Below are 17,356 nucleotides of genomic sequence, written 5' to 3' on the forward strand. Positions count from 1 at the left end.
ACCGCGAGACTCGTTTTCAAGGTCATTTATAGCGAATGGTTGCTTTTGGAAATGTGGGCCTATAGGCTTTTGCCAAATCATTTTTATGATTAAATAGGTAACTGAAACTATTATATTAGGTAAACGCGTATAGCTATTCGCCAATCAAAGATATCAAAGAAAACATGCTTTTGTTGCGTCATAATAATTTGAATTTAGGCTACCAGTCGAATAGTCTAACGATTTTCGTCCACGAGGCTACTAATCAAGCTTAATGTAATGTATAATTTCCATTAGAGGTTTAAATATTATTAAAACGCAACTTCACCTCAGAATATAAAACGGGCAGGCCTTCTTCCTGCATGCAACCATTCGTCCGTTTACAGATTAAGCGTTCAGCCAATTCAAGCCAATAAATGGAGATAATCAAGATGCAATTTTATAAGCCACACGTGCATTACTTAGGCTGGAGTTTTCATTTCAAAGGTTCAGGAAAAAGAAATAGCGCACACGGGCAGTTAGCGTGACATAAATGGCCTCATTCTGGAAGTGAACGATGTAACCTCGAAGCAGGGCACTAAAATGGTCAAAGACATCGCATTCGCAGTAGAAAAAATGAGGAATTATGGAGAACACAGAATTTTCCGCCCTTTAGCAACGGAGAAGCGAACCGTGTGTGGCCTTGTCGAAAATGCTATATCCTTTAAAGGGTATTTAAGGACACTGCATAATGTCAGATCAACCTCATTAGGCAGAGGTGTAGCCTACATTAGCATATTTCATCAAAGGAATATTTAGGTCGCAGATTAAATTCAGACAGCTGCCCCTGTGTTTCAATCAGCGAGTTGGTAATTTTTGTAAATGTTGATTCTTGAAGGACACGGGGACACAGTGGCAGTGTGACCTTTTTTACAGTCGAGTGTGACACAAAAGGAAGTTGTTTCAATGGAATTTGTATGGGTGGATTTCATTTATTGGAGTAGAAAAAGAACATTAAAAATTACAAATCAAGGAAATATAACGCTGGAATAATGTTGGAAAACGTAGACTGTTCTGACCAAATACAGAGTTAATTGGTTAATGAGATGAGCGAAACTGTCAGGTAAGATTACGCTTGTGATGAATAAAAATGACTTGTCCTGGGTGCAAATTATACAACTATTTTGAATGAATTCAAGTTTTAAAGAATTTAAAACACCTGCTTAATGATTAAAATATTTTCAAGCATAGGCCTACTCTGTCGAGGTTTGTCTGGCACAATGCAAATGATCATTTCGCGCCACTATCAGTAGGCTATAATAATATATATCATAACTAAAGCTTGTGCTGTAGGCCTATAATAAATAGATGCATAATGACATTATATAGGCTACTACGTGTAATGCTTTATCGTAAAACGCGTTTGCAGGTAAAAATACGCCCTACTTGTAATCTAACTAGAGAGAGAGAGAGAGAAGTAGGCCTATGTTCTTTAACTCTGACTCCCAATTTTTTTACGTTTCTAGTGCATGTTTAGGGGGTCTGACCCCCATAAATCATTCCTTTGTGGCAGTTCTTCTTTTCTGTCTTTTTATACAACGATGCAACTAAGCACCATCAGTGTAATGATCCATTCAGTTATATAATAGGGAGAAACTGAAATCAAACCCACACACAAGTCCACTAATTTCTTTGGTTCTTATTTTTTACATATTAAAATATTCGTAGTATAAATATGCCTCGAGGTTTAATGCGTTTTTATGAAACAAAGATCTGGCTCGAAATAAAAAGGAATGCTCCACACATTATTACATCATGAGAACTGAAATTGTACCAGGCCACGAATGTGAGTGAGTTTGAGTGTGTCCTCTCTCACCCCAACACCTTATGGTGTCCACAAGGTGGCGTTGTTTGACAGGTGACTATTTATTATCATATTATCTAGTGAATGCCACTGATAAGTTATTAGTTTGGAAATAATATATTAAAAATATGAAGCACAATAGGCATATAGCCTTCAGAAAGCTTAGAAATGGTATCACACATAACAGTTCAACAATAATTCTGATTCATAAAATATGGACATAATGTTATTTTTATTTGACTTGAATATTAATTTAAAATCTCTTCATACAAACGTCCATGAGAACACTGACAATCTTTATAATATAGTTCGTTATTTATTTGTGTTTAAATATCAAAATATCCAACTCATATGAACTAATGGAATATGTATAATAGTTACAGATATTCAAAAGAAGACATTTCAAAGGCTTTCTGTAGTCAAGCAAATTTAACACACATTAAATGACCTTCAGGCACTGACCTTATGATACTTTAGATATAAAAAAGAAAAGGCCAGGGAGTGATGACAAAGAAGTGAATATTGCCTTTGGATAAGAGAATGAAAAAGGCTGATTAAATGTTTAAGCAAAACAGCCGAGAGGCGAATGCAAGGAAGTGAAGAACAGGATGATGACAGATAGAAAAATAGATAGTGTGCACCTCTCCCGATCTTAGTGGAAGGAATATCCAGCTGACGGGAGACCTCCACACCACTGTGTGATAAATTTCAGCACATCTTGACATTCTGGACTGTGAGTGGTCTGAAGGGTGAAACAAAAACAACCATTATGATCAAAGCACCACAGGCGACCCTAGGCAGGATGGGTGGGGAAAAAAACAGTGAAGTAATGCAAAAATTGTAAATGCACCCGCAAGGATAAAAAAAAAAAAAAAAAAAACCAACGATGATGATGAAATGCATCGAAAGAGAGCATTTACATTTACTTCAACACAACACATGCTGATAAATTCAGTCCTGAGAGTTAACTTTTGATCAAGAGAGCATATTAATTATAATTTCAAACGATTGCAGTGTGCTTGAAGACTAATTGTGAAAGCTCAAAGGTAACAATGACTAATTTGTACCTTTGTAGCCATTAAGAATTTATTCCAGTCATCTTTATTTGCTGCCATCCCTGGTCTTTTGAACTCAATTTTGTTGCGCAGGACAGGGTAACCTGTGTTCCAAATAAAAAGAAGAAAAATTAAGAAACTTTCATGTTAGTTGTATAATTCTACTCTTAAAAGGAGCCCTTTAAAAGAGCTTGTTTAAAGGGATAGTTCACCCAAAAATGAAAAATCTTTCATCATTTACTCACCCTCGATTTTTTTTTTGAAGAATGTTTCAGCTGTTTTTGCCCATACAATGAAAGTTAAAGGGGTCTAAAACAACACTCATTGTATGGACAAAACACACAAAAGAAATTCCTTTTGAGTTCCACAGAAGAGAGAAACACATACAGGTTTGGATTGACATGATGGTGAATACAAGATGACAAAATTTTAATTTGGGGGTGAATTATCCCTTTAAACGAGCCAGTTTACAAGCCATTTAAAGGAAACATTGATCCAAGTGTCCCTGCACACACTGGAGCGTCTTTTGTGCAGACTGCCTCACCTGTGACGACGCAAGGTAGGGACCGGATGCCAGTGCCGGCAGCCACTAGGGAGGCTTCATATGTGCCCCTCTCATCCTTCGGCAGCACCTGCTCCACCCGCTGGTCCATGGACACAGTCAGAACCCATTCCCTAATCTCCTCCCTCTTTTCCACCTAGAACACAGCCAATGGAAAGAGCTTGCTCAAACAAAACAAAAACACTAGCAGCGGTGCAGTTTTCGTGGCGAAGGCTTACAGTAACATGCAGCTTCGTAGGTACGGGGACCTCAAATGGAATATCTGTATCCTGGAAGTCTGTGTGATCTAAAGCATCCAATGTGCCCTCGTCGATGCCCTGGAAATGTAGAAAAATGACAGAAATTAAATGACAACACTTAATTAATCAACACAAATGAATCTACACTACCATTTAAAAGTTTGGGATATTTTTGAAAGAAAAGGTTGCATTTATTTAATCAAAAATATAGTAAAAACATAAATACTGTGAAATATTATATAATACTGTGAAATTATATATTTTATAATGTAATTTATTTCTGTGATGGCAAAGCTGAATTTTCAGCATCATTACTCCAGTCTTCAGTGTCACATGATCCTTCAGAAATTCTTCTAATATGCTGATTTGCTGCTCAAGGAACATTTCTTATTATCATTAATATTGAAACAAATTATTCTTTTTGTGGAAACTGTGATACATTTTTTCCCAAGATTCTTTGATGAATAGAAAGTTCAAAAGAACAGCATTTATTTGAAATATAAATCTTTTGTAACATTATATATGACTACGTTCACAGGGATTTTTGAACATTCGTTTTTTTGGGGGATTGACAACCGAATTAACTTACAGGTGTGAGTCTCGCAATGTCCCGTTAACACAGCAACTTACAGCAGCATCTCGAATACTGTCTGTACGAATGTGCGACAAGTGCGAAAGTGTCAAGCCTGTATTCTCTTACCAGTAACCATAGCAACAGTGACCAAAGTAATATCAAAGATGGCGACGTCCATAAAACAGAAAAATCGTATCACTTTTGAGTCAATAAGAGTTCAATAAAGCCACGAGTTCATCCATCAAATCTTCATTAACCTAAAGCAGCTTTTATATCTGGGTGGAGAGAGGAGCATTTGAGTCGCACGTAGAACTCAAAACTGACGGGAGCTTCTCTGGTGGAGACTGGATCTAAAACCTTCAGATGACACACAGCTCAAATCTCAGTCACCGTAAGCTACCAAAACCACAGAACGGCTCTCTCTCACTGTATGACGTGATGGACAACTAGTTGTCCAGCCCGGTTCCGTTCACACAGCGAGGGTTTTATGAGAATGTGGTTGTGAGTCCTGGGCTCACACACCCTGGGGGTGTGAGTTCGGTTATAGAATGGGGTTGTCACTCCCGTGAATAAAAAAAATTGTGTGTGAACGTAGTTCAGGACTCAACTACAAGACAGACAAGCATATTCTGCTGCTGTCTTTACTGTTACTTTTGATATACTTAATGCATCCTCACTTAATAAAATGATTATTTCCTTTCAAAATAAAAATGCCTTTTGAACTTTTGAACACCTTTCATTGAATAACTGGGGCAGCAAGAAAGCTACCGGTCTACAAGCGGTCTGTAAAGTTTAAGTTTGTTTCCAACTAAAAGGTTGGTGGCACAACTGATGTTTTGCGGTCTCTGTAACTGTCTCATTTGAAAGATACTCATCAGACTGCACACACAAGCAAAAGCCTTTTACTTACATCAGCCAAATCCAAGAAGCGGTTGAGGAAGATAAAAGCCATGTTCTCCCATCCCACAGCCTGCATGAGAAATATTCATCAGTGACATGACATGCAGAACTGAAACAGCTCAAAATAAAAATGAAATGTTTAAGAAATATTTAAAAGAACTCCAGAAAGAGGACACATTGCTGCTTCGTCTTCAGAACGCGAGATAACGGCTCTGCGAATCAAATTACTGGAGCGAACAGAGGAGAATTAAGCCCATTTCCCAGGGCTCTTAGCTGCCCTCCTGTGTCACATGAATAGTTGAAGCAGCAATGTGAGTGTGTGTTTGGAGCTGGGCTCACTGTGAGTTCACCTTTGCAGCCAGGCCAGCCTCATAAAAGGCCTTGTCAGCTGGAAAGAGCTCGGTGTGCCTCAGGAGAGAGACGGACAACTTGGCAGCCACAGAACTCTGTAGACAAGTAAACATGTATGTAATTACATTGACACAGATAACATAAAAGAGAAGTGCTTTGACTGTTTAACATTTTTCTAAATAAAATAATGTGAGACGGGCTTTATTTTATCCATTGGCATTTGATTGGATGTGAAAAATAGGCTATGATATTATCGGTTAATGTTGTTCCTCTCCCTATGGCCATTTTTACATTAGCAGAAAAGTTGATGCAATTTTTTTATGAATGATTATGAAAACATTTTTTTTTTCTCTAGAATAACAAGCACTGATGAATCATGATCATGCGCAATAAGACTAGAGACATTCAAATTTCCAGTTTGTCTGTATGCACTACCGTTCAAATGATTTTTTATGTTTTTGAAAGAAGTCTCTCGTGTTGCTTATGCATTTATTTGATCAAAACAGTAAAAAAAAAAAAACATATATTCTGAAATATCCTTGCAATTTGAAATATTTTCTATTTTAATATAATTTAAAATGTAATTTATTACTGTGATGCTAAAGATGAATTTTCAGCATTATTACTCCAGTCTTTAGTGTGTCACATGATCCTTCTAGAAATCATTCTAATATGCTGATTTGCTGCTCAAGGAACATTTCTTATTATTATCAATGTTGTGTAACAGTTGCGCTGCTTAATGTTTATGTGAAAATCGTGATTCCTTTTTTTCAGGATTCTTTAATGAATAGAAAGTTGAAATGACGAGCATTTATTTGAAAAAGAAATCTTTTGTAACAATATGTATGTCTTCACTGTCACTTTTGATCAATTTAATGCATCCTTGCGGAAAAAAGTATTTATATCATAAAAAAAATCTTACAGACCCCAAACTTTTGAACAGTAGTTAATAAAAAGGGTTTAAGTGGTATCAAAAAGCATATACAATACTGTTTGCATATAATAAAGATCATCTTGAAGTGTGTACACACCAGCTGGTCAATGCCTTGGGCTGCAGAGCGGGTTGCGTAATAGTGAGCAACCAGCAGCATCTGCTCAAACTCCTCATGGGCTGGAGAATTAGCTTCTGAAGACTTGGTCAGGTTTTCACACTGCACAGCACAGAGACACCGTAAGATTCACCATTTCCCACTTGAGTATAGAATCAATACTGACTAAATCTCCCAAGTGTAAGCTGCCATAGTAACCCAGAGCTCACCAGCAGTAAAAGGACGTCCCTCAGATCGGCCCACATCCGATAAGCTTCTGCACAATCCCGGTCCCTTAGGCTCACCAGCTCCAGGAACATCCGCTTGTAAATGTTAAAGTTCTGCAAGATAGGAAAGAAGATGTTGCTGAGGAAAGATAAAACACTATATGCTTAGTTTGAGGGGACATTTAAAGGAAAAAACTTTCTGCTTTCTTTTTAAAAACAAAAGATGGACAAAGGATTTTAAAACATGGATTGATTTACCATGCATAACTGCATGTACCTGCGAATAAGCTGGCACACCGTGCTGGGCGTACAGGTCGAGCACTTTCTCTGCCCCACCCTCTTTGATCAGGTGAGTGGCGTATAGGGCAACGTACTTGTGCAGGATCTTAAAGTTCTGTTGAAGAATAATAAGGCAGATACTCTGTGAAAATGATGGCACGTTTTGTCTCCACACTAACACGCCTGGGGTGGCAGAACAGATGAATTGGCACCTGTTTTGAGGCTGTGTCAATACATTTCTCCCACTGTCCTCTCTCAGCATACATGTCCAGGGCAGCCACCACATCTACTCCAACCAACTGATTGAAAAATAAAGAAAAACTGTTAGGACAAATTAAGATTTAATTAAAACAATTAATAAATAAATAAAACTATTACAAATAATATACAAATTTAAATAATATGCATACAAATATCATATATTATCATTAATAAAATACTACCAAAACTAATAATTGTTAATTATAATAATGACTATTATTATTTTTGTTATTTTTATTATTAATAATAATAATAATAATACTGACTTATAAAGGAAAAGGAAAAATAAAGTAAAGTCATTAGGACAGATTAAGTTTTAAATAATTAATTAAATAATTTAAACTATTACCTATTACAAATAATTTTTAAAACAATTAGTTTGAAATATTTTTTTAATAATAATATCAAAATAAAAAATTGTGTTAATTATAATAATGATATTTAGTATTATTATTAACATTAATAATAATCATATCCCTTTAACACATGTCTCTCATGGCTTATTGCTTCAATCTATAATCAAAACTTTCTTCTCATTCATACACAATATTATAGTATATGATATAGCACCTCCTTGATTGGCTACGTTTTATTGTGAACATGTACATTTAACTAGTTTCCTCATTAACATTCTATCTTTCTTTTGAATAAAAAGCCCTGACCTGCATCATTCAGCGACAGTAAATGTAACTAAACTGCCAGTAAATCATTGCAATGAGAGGCAAGCGCTCACATCAATTTGGTGAGTCATATCTGTTATTCTAAATTGAATCAAGCAAATCGTCTCCATTTTTCTCCCCTCACAACAATAACTGAAAACAATGAAGTACCGGAGCGGAGGAGCTGCAGTCTGCGGTATTGTGCTATGCTCATTTAATGCATTCTTTAACCTCAACTTCCATTGCTAGGAAATAGATTTACATTTTTCAGGCTTAAACACGATTCTGACAGCTAGCAGTTCCCTGACATTTTGGGCCATGCTGCTCATGTGGTCGGGCGACATGAGTTCGATTAACAATCCTGTTCCCTCCCGCTCTCCCAAGGAGGTCTGTGATACCTGGAAAAAGCTATCCGGTAGCATTCTCATTTATCTCAATGGCAAGTAGCAACTATTCTGAGCGGTAAGTCAATTCCATGCTTTTATGAGCCGTCAAAAAAAAGAAAGAAAAGAAAATGCAGTCTTTGGCAAACCAATATAACGATATAGTCATATTTATATGCTGCTTGCAAATTTATTTTATTTTATATCTACGTTTGATGCTACTTCATATGCTTTTTGCCTCCATTATGGTGTAGTTCCAGCATCTACCACAAGGCTAACTGGCCCATGCTAAACAGTCCAAAACTTGACCCTTTGTCCTCTCCCCATCATTTAAAGTCCTGTATTTAATATATCTATCAATAAAGACAGATTAATCTGATATAAAGAACTTACAGAGTCAACTTTGCCTTGATTTTTCAAGTGATCTTTGTAGCGTTTGTCCACATATTCCTCTAGCCTGTGAAGAGAGGAAAGGTCATAAAAACTAATTAAAGGCAAATTCTTATAAAGAATGACATCACAGTATTCTCAATAAGGCATAAATATCAATTCTATACCACCAGTTGATCTTTAAGAATACACCTCATGCAGCAACCGGAAAGCATTTAGACTTGATTCCTAAACCTTTTTAGGAACCGTGCCTAAATAAAAGACAGTCAGAGATAAACAGCGAAGTCCATCTGCACCTCTCTGTCCTTGTGCTGTCGTGCACTTCATTTGTTGCACTGAGTGATTTTTCTGACAGCGAGAGAGTGATTTCACCGCCTCCCTCTTACATTGTTGGCTGTAGCGTTGTTAGGGGCGACCAGTCTGCTAAGGGCTCACCTTGGATCGAGCTCCTTGGCCACTCTTTTGGCTTTGTTCCATTCTTCTCCCTCAATGAATGCATCTATGGCGTTCTTAATGAGGTCCAGGTTGAGGTAGAGCTCAGCAGCCTGAAAAAAAAAAACATTTTGTACCTCAATAGGTCCACGGCTCAAGGACGCCGAGAATAGACGAAGTCTGTGAGCTTTTGTGTCATATACACTAAATATATACTCACACACATGGGCACACTAACACATTGAAAGTACCATTTTCTCTCTCAAAACACAATACTTTGCGAGAATAAAAAAAAAGGTAGTATTTTTGGCTTTTTTTGTTGTATTTCTGCTTAAAAAAACATCTAAAAATCTTTGAGGAAAATAAAAAACAAATGTCAATGTTGAGTTTCATATACTGAGTGTGTTTCTATACCTGAAAAAAATAAAACAAACATACTTCGCTGTACTTTCTGAGCTGAATCAGCCGTGGCCCGACAACCTGACTGACGTCCACAGCCTTGTCATGGGATAAAAATTTAATGGTCAATTCTGCTGCCTAAAGGACATGAAAAGATGAGAAAACCTCAGTAAAACTGTAGATGCAACTAAAATCCAGCTCTTAAGGAGCATAAAAACATACTTACAGCAGGTAAGTGAAATAGTTGACAAACATTTTTATGCAATTCATTTTGAAAGGAATGCACTAAATGAACAGACATTTAATGGAAATGGAGTACAGCTCTCTAATGGATGACACATACAACAGTCGGGGCAATTGAAAATTTGCAGTTGATCTAGGTTGAAAGATCAATGTTTTGATTCCTTTTTTTAGTTCAGCTTCTTGGCTGAAGCTTCAATAGAAGCATGTTTTTTTTTTTAGATTTGAGCCATTAGTCTAATATACTGCTAATGGTATTCTGTCTCTGTTGAGTGAACAAAAACTGATTTTTGCAAGACCTTCAAGCTAAATAATAAACCTAAACACTCAACACACCCTGACTTCAATGCAAAAAAATGATCAATCAGTACAAATGTATAAGGGATGCAGATGAAAACGCAATGTCTAGTCTTAAATTCACAGGGTAATTGAAACATCTGGGAACCTTTCAAAGAGGCAGACAGCTTTGTCAAAATAACCAAAGCTTTTATAATATTTATAAATATAGTTTTTTAATGTATTTGAAGAGCAGAGAAGAGTGTCTTAGTCTAGCATTTGTTGTTGAGTCATACCCAGTGTTGTGTGTAATGCATTACCAAGTAATTAATTACTATAATTTAATTATTTCTTCCTTTGAAAAAGTAAAGTAATGGATTACTCTGAATTTGTCCTTAATTTAATAATAGGTACTTCTGATATAATTGCATTAAATACTGTACAGACTATAGAACAATTCTATATAAAACAATAGAGGATTTAACATTAAAATTAAATGTCTTATGATAAAATGTATTTTTTTAAAGTAATACTTTGGTCAGTTCAAGAATAATTTGCGAAATTCCTTGTATTGTTCAACTGGTCAGGTTGATATGGGATTTAGAAAGTAATTAGTAATAAGTAATCCAATACTTTTTAGAGAGAGTATTGCATTACTAGCCTGGCTCCACCCTCCTACATACTTCCGCTCAATTTTAATTTTCCTTCAGTACTACGTGTGGGATTGTGCTGAATATTCTTAGGTTTTCTCCGGTCAATTTTTTACCGGGTCAATCAGCGAACAGAGGGAGTGGCTGAGAACGATGACGTTGATGTCGTGTTCTAGTTTGAGTCGTCAAACGTCACGACCAAACGTTAGCGATTGGTTATGGCAGATCCAGAGTGACTCTGGGCCGATCCAATAGTTTTAAACTTCAACAGAGGACCCGCCTTCAAGGAAGTTAATGCTTGTCAATGGAGCGATGCCATACTCTATGTACAAATTAAATGTACGAGAGTCTGGTGGGACCAGGCTAATACAGCAAGGATATGCAAATATATAAATAAAATGTATTAAAATGTAATTATAATGTAATGTGATCAATTTTGTCTTTTGTAGTTTGGTTTAATTTATTGTTGTTGGCTCTATTCCAGTCATGATTTAAAGTTTTTTGTTTTAACCTTTCAAAAAGTAAATATATATATATATAATATATATATAATAATATTCAAAATAGTATCATTAGTAAAAAATAATACTACTAATAAAAATTCTCAAAATAATAAAAAACTAATGTCTTACTGTAAGATGCAGTCGCATTAGTGAAATTTTACAGGCAAAAAAGCACAATTGTCTATTGTAAATAGTGTAGTGATGTATGAAGCAAGCAACGCTCACACAGGGGTCACTTTCAAACTAAGCTGCTTTCTATTAGTCAACACAGCAAATTTGAATGTCTATCTGAACCCGATTCCTATTGAAATTAAAATTCCTTTATTCATACCAGCTGGCACGTTCATAAAATAAATGATTTTTCTACAGAATGATTGAGAAAATTACAACACAATGAATATTTAAAAAAAAGCATGAAGTCAAAGGTCTTTATGAAGTTAGATTATATAGTGACTGCTGCCAGGTGGCTCTGAGTCTGGACTTTACCTTCATCCAACACTTCAGCAGCAAGTCCATGTTAGATGAGTCCTTAACTTTCAGATAGCAGTCCACGGCTCTGGTATACTCTCCCGTCTGTTCCCACTCCTGAGCCTGCTCAACCATACCTTCCACACCCCTGTAAACACACATATACACTTATTTCTCCTAGACTTGTAAGACATTGTCATTTGTTTACCATTTCCTGCTTTCCTTCCACCTCTATTAACCTCATAGTACTCATGAGAAGAAAAAACTCACTGCTTTTTCTTATTCTGCAAAAGCAATAAGTGATACCATTTTATTAGTGCTGGCTACATAGTGTGCTGATTATTTTGCTATGAGTGTTTTAATTAAAGACTTGAAACCCCTATTTATGAAAGGTCTTCAGACTTCTGTGCTTCAAATCTTGAGATGACATGGCGGTTAAAGACCATGAAAGCTACATGAAAAACATTCAGCTTTAAAAAAAAAAAATCTAGTAGCATGTTTTGTGTGCATAAATGTTTAGAAATGATGGCTTTAAAACTGCCGGGAATTGAATTTCACGGCTGTGAAGTCTAGCACTCAACCAGTATCACTTTCTGCCTCGTACTACGTAAGGTTTCGTCAGAATGGACAGGGGCAAAAGAAACCAACATGGCTGAAGGGACACCTAAAGAGACACACGTCCTACACCTCTGCCTTTGGAAAGAGAAAAAGACATTTGGGATCATAAAGTGACCAACTGAGTCAATCATAAAACACAACATGGCAAGAAAGTTCAGACTCTTGATTGAAAATAGGTTAATGATAATACAAGAAGCCTATATTACTGCTGAGTGGGCCTTGAACTGACTATGCAAAATGTTTCTCCTTTTCTTCCCAGGGAAGACAGCGAAGAAGCCTTTGATGTTTTCCCACAAGTCATTAAAAATAGGAAAATTATCAGTGGAGACGGATTTGCTGCGTGTCTGCGCGTTAATGAGCGGCTCATTATGGATTTAATTTAGGATAAAAAGCTGCCATGTTCTAATAAAGGAGGGAAGCCAAGCAACGAAAAGAGGATCTGAATGTAGTTCAGAGCTGCAAGCTTTTCCACACAACTGCAGAGCCCTAGTTTCTGAAGGACAACAAACAAGGGAGGATTTTCTGGTACAGCGAATGAGACGCAAATGAAAGTAAGGCAGAAAAAAAAAGAAACAGATAGTAGAGGAGTTAAAAGAGAGTTCTTTTACCAGTTGCCCTCACTCTCATATTCCTTTTGAAGGACGCTCAGCTTGCTGGGCAAATAGTCTTTACAGATCCGCATTGCATCAGTCCACATCCCAGCATCCTGGAAAAGGAAAATATGATTCTTCAAAGCCTGAACTTAATATTCATATTTTCATACTAAGAAGAAATCTTACATTTGTTTTTTTTATAATAACTATTTATTAAAATATAATTGTGATCAATTTTGTCTTCTGTAATTCTAAAGTTACATTTATTACATGTATTCTTGTTGGCTTTATTCCTGTGAAGTTGGAATAATTTTGGTTACATTTTTCTTTTTTAATTACAATTTAACATGTTATTTCAATGCAATTAATTCTATAAAAAACGAATGTCTTTATCAATCTTGCTGATACGCTGCTCATAACAAAAGGGATTTTTTTTTATTTTTTTCTATCAAACAAATAAATAAAACAATAAATAATGTAATAAGAAAATATCTCACAGAACTTTTAGAATTTTACAATCAGATAAAATATCATGAAAATCAATGATAAAACGTCACCTTTTGTGTTTGACAGAAATAAAAAATAAAATCAGGGAGAGTAAATGGCATTTTTGGGTGAATTATCCGTTTAACCTTTGGTAAGATTCTTTTTACATTTTGGTAACTTCAGAAAGTAGCTACTACCCTGAATTTTTCTTAAAAATGTTTAGAAAGTTTAGATCTCTTTATGCTTTGTGAGGATGTTGACTGCAGCATGGGCATTTTCAAAAGGCATCAAATCCATTGTATTCTACAATGAAGAACACTTTTGTTTTATTGTCTAAGTACAGATTGTGTTTTAAGAATTGGGAACTCTTACTTTGTAGTATTTAATAGCCAGTTCAGGCCTTTGTGCCCTAAGCAGGAAGGCCTCAGCTTTTTGGAATTCCTTCTGGTCAAAACAGAACTTGGCCTGGCTCACTAGAATGTCTGCCACACTTTCCGGATCATGAGCCTCTGCCACTCTCTGGGCATTACTCCAGTCCTTGTTATGGACGTGCCTGCAATAGAAATAGACACAGTCATCCATATTTCAAACCTAATTTTTTAGAAATTCAACAATACAATCTATATACAATGACGACATAATAAATCATGAAGTAGTTGGATTAAAGACATTGAGACTATTGAAAAACCAATGAAATAATTGAACAAAGTTTAGTAAAATATGCATGTTCTTTGTTGCACTTGGATATATATGGATTTATCTTTTATAAATGTAGTTTATAAAGTAAGTAATTTATAAGTAAATTGCAATGAAATAAATTTACCTATTGCCTTTTTCATTACTGCAAAGCTCAGTTAAGACTTAATCAGTATTTTTGTCTTGTTTTCCAGTACAAAAATATCTTAACATCGTCGAAACAAGATAAAATAACTTGCATAATAGGTTCAAATGAAACAAAAAAGTTTTCAGAGAATACGCCTCAGTTCATTTTTCTTTCTCCATTGGGAGATGTAGCATAAGCTTCACAAAATATTGTTATATTTGTGTTTACAAGAACAAAAAGTGGTTGGCCAAATATATAACATATACACTCACCGGCCACTTTATTAGGTACCCCATGCTAGTAACGGGTTGGACCCCCTTTTGCCTTCAGAACTGCCTCAATTCTTCGTGGCATAGATTCAACAAGGTGCTGGAAGCATTCCTCAGGGAGTTTGGTCCATATTGACATGATGGCATCACACAGTTGCCGCAGATTTGTCGGCTGCACATCCATGATGCGAATCTCCCGTTCCACCACATCCCAAAGATGCTCTATTGGGTTGAGATCTGGTGACTGTGGAGGCCATTTTAGTACAGTGAACTCATTGTCCTGTTCAAGAAACCAATTTGAAATGATTAGAGCTTTGTGACATGGTGGAAGTAGCCATCAGAGGATGGGTACATGGTGGCCATAAAGGGATGGACATGGTCAGAAACAATGCTCAGGTAGGCCGTGGCATTTAAACGATGCCCAATTGGCACTAAGGGGCCTAAAGTGTGCCAGGAAAACATCCCCCACACCATAACACCACCACCACCAGCCTGCACAGTGGTAACAAGGCATGATGGTTCCATGTTCTCATTCTGTTTACGCCAAATTCTGACTCTAACATCTGAATGTCTCAACAGAAATCGAGACTCATCAGACCAGGCAACATTTTTCCAGTCTTCAACTGTTCAATTTTGGTGAGCTCTTGCAAATTGTAGCCTCTTTTTCCTATTTGTAGTGGAGATGAGTGGTACCCGGTGGAGTCTTCTGCTGTTGTAGCCCATCCGCCTCAAGGTTGTGCGTGTTGTGGCTTCACAAATGCTTTGCTGCATACCTCGGTTGTAACGAGTGGTTATTTCAGTCACTGTTGCCCTTCTATCAGCTCGAACCAGTCTGGCCATTCTCCTCTGACCTCTGGCATCAACAAGGCATTTCCGCCCACAGAACTGCCGCTCACTGGATGTTTTTTCTTTTTCGGACCATTCTCTGTAAACCCTAGAGATGGTTGTGCGTGAAAATCCCAGTAGATTAGCAGTTTCTGAAATACTCAGACCAGCCCTTCTGGCACGAACAATCATGCCACGTTCATAGTCACTCAAATCAACTTTCTTCCCCATACTGATGCTCGGTTTGAACTGCAGGAGATTGTCTTGACCATGTCTACATGCCTAAATGCACTGAGTTGCCGCCATGTGATTGGCTGCTTAGAAATTAAGTGTTAACGAGCAGTTGGACAGGTGTACCTAATAAAGTGGCCGGTGAGTGTATATTATAGTAGTATTATATAATTTCTTGGAGTCATCAAATCATCTTTCTTTCACTGAAGTGACAATATTCTTGTGCCACAGTAGCAGTGCCAGCTCACAACTCCTGCATGAGCTCTACGAATCAAACACTCTCAATCCCAGCAACACCTGCTTCCAGTCACTCATTGCTTGTAATGTGAGAGAGTGCAGGAAATCTATCAGTAACCTAAGCAGACAAAAAGTTCTGAAGCGATGCAATCCACCCTATTGAGTGGTCTCTGTGTGTGTACTAAGGTAGGAAAGTGTGAAAGCTCACTCACATTAGCACAGCCTCCTTGGGTTTCCCAGCTTTGATGAACTCAGTCTCAGCCTCATTGAATTTGCCCTTAAAATAAAAAAATTACAATTAATATAATGTGCACCATCCGATCATTAATAACTAGAATAATAAACTCTGGGTATTGATAATAAGAATAAAAACTTGGTGTGGGCCTGTCTTAGAGTAAGTGTAGAGTAATATGTCATAATAACAAATTCTAATAGAGCAATATTTTCAATCAATTACACTTTATTACAGGCAGGTGGGAAATTAACTTTTAAATATTTTGCCCACTAGCTACATTGCCTGGTGAATGTTAATATTTTTTAGTAAAAAAATAAGTATTTTTTATACTTATTACTTTATACAATTATATTGTTCTATAAAATATTATTTATTTATAATTATTATATCTGTATTTACATGTATTAAATAAATTCAAGTAGGCCTGTATAAAATAACTATTATAAAATAGCTACTTTCACATTGAAGTGTACATTATAATAACCAAATCAGACATCTTTATGTTCAAAAACTGAACAAAGTGGCAAAAGATCCCAGTTTAAATTGCATTCACAGTCTCTGACCTTGAAAATGGACTCGAGTCTCGTTTTGGTTGTTTCTATCTACTTTACAATCACACCCCCATTTAACAGTGCAGAAAAGGGGAATCATTTCTCCCCAGTCAGTAATACCTGGTCCTCAAGGAACATGGCATTTTTTAGATGGATATCAGGAATCTTCTGTTTCATGGAGAGTCGGGCCAACTCAAAGGCAAAGTCAAATGAGCTAAAGAAGACAAAGAGCGTTTCGTTAAATAGTAAATAGATACCAGTTTTGCTATAATGCATTGGTTAATAGTAATCTGTATATACCAATTATACCTGAAGAGAATTAAAGGACAGAAACACACTATTAAGTCCTATCATTAGGTCTAGACTTAGCAGAGACTTACTTATTATCAGCTGCAAAGTCAATGGCGGTTTCCAGAAAGCCAAATTTGTTGAGCAATTTAACGGCTGCCTCTCCTCCAAGACCTTTTGCCCACAGGTAGGCCACTTGCTTATGAGCACTCGCTCCTCCATGGGTCTTTGCTATCTATGGTAAAGACATGAAGAAGAACTTACAATGTTTGAATTTCTCTACATTCTACATGCTATCAACTCAAACATCATATAAGACCATTTAGTGTGCACACACACCCGATAAGCTTCCTCCCACATATCATTGACTCTATACATGTTTACTGCGGCTTTCCAGTCCTGACCCTCTAGGTAGTGATACTCTGCTTCCTGAAACCTGGATTCAGCCTCTAGCTCCTGTGATAAACACAACAACCGTAAACATGTGGAGGACTTAGTGAGC

The 17,356-nt window shown here is 36.6% G+C and overlaps 1 protein-coding gene across 1 annotated transcript in view; it reads right to left on the minus strand.

Annotated features, from left to right (window-relative positions):
- Nucleotides 1-2,035: 2,035 nt before the first annotated feature.
- Nucleotides 2,036-17,356, minus strand: part of ift172 (intraflagellar transport 172) — a 32,095-nt gene continuing 16,774 nt past the window's right edge. The window contains exons 29-48 of the mRNA XM_056269164.1: nt 17,194-17,310; nt 16,947-17,089; nt 16,687-16,780; nt 15,993-16,057; nt 13,768-13,948; nt 12,925-13,022; nt 11,717-11,846; nt 9,601-9,699; nt 9,166-9,275; nt 8,734-8,797; nt 7,250-7,336; nt 7,036-7,152; nt 6,762-6,872; nt 6,535-6,654; nt 5,503-5,598; nt 5,163-5,222; nt 3,658-3,756; nt 3,422-3,575; nt 2,890-2,981; nt 2,036-2,564 (exon numbers count right to left, since the gene is read on the minus strand). Coding sequence (XP_056125139.1) covers nt 2,475-2,564; nt 2,890-2,981; nt 3,422-3,575; nt 3,658-3,756; nt 5,163-5,222; nt 5,503-5,598; nt 6,535-6,654; nt 6,762-6,872; nt 7,036-7,152; nt 7,250-7,336; nt 8,734-8,797; nt 9,166-9,275; nt 9,601-9,699; nt 11,717-11,846; nt 12,925-13,022; nt 13,768-13,948; nt 15,993-16,057; nt 16,687-16,780; nt 16,947-17,089; nt 17,194-17,310 — 2,127 coding nt within the window. The 3' untranslated portion in view covers nt 2,036-2,474. The remainder of the gene's footprint in view (nt 2,565-2,889; nt 2,982-3,421; nt 3,576-3,657; nt 3,757-5,162; nt 5,223-5,502; nt 5,599-6,534; nt 6,655-6,761; nt 6,873-7,035; nt 7,153-7,249; nt 7,337-8,733; nt 8,798-9,165; nt 9,276-9,600; nt 9,700-11,716; nt 11,847-12,924; nt 13,023-13,767; nt 13,949-15,992; nt 16,058-16,686; nt 16,781-16,946; nt 17,090-17,193; nt 17,311-17,356) is intronic.

The sequence above is a fragment of the Rhinichthys klamathensis genome, unplaced genomic scaffold, assembly GCF_029890125.1.
Source record: "Rhinichthys klamathensis goyatoka isolate OS25496 unplaced genomic scaffold, OSU_Roscu_1.1 h1tg000281l_1, whole genome shotgun sequence".
Classification (NCBI taxonomy): domain Eukaryota; kingdom Metazoa; phylum Chordata; class Actinopteri; order Cypriniformes; family Leuciscidae; genus Rhinichthys; species Rhinichthys klamathensis.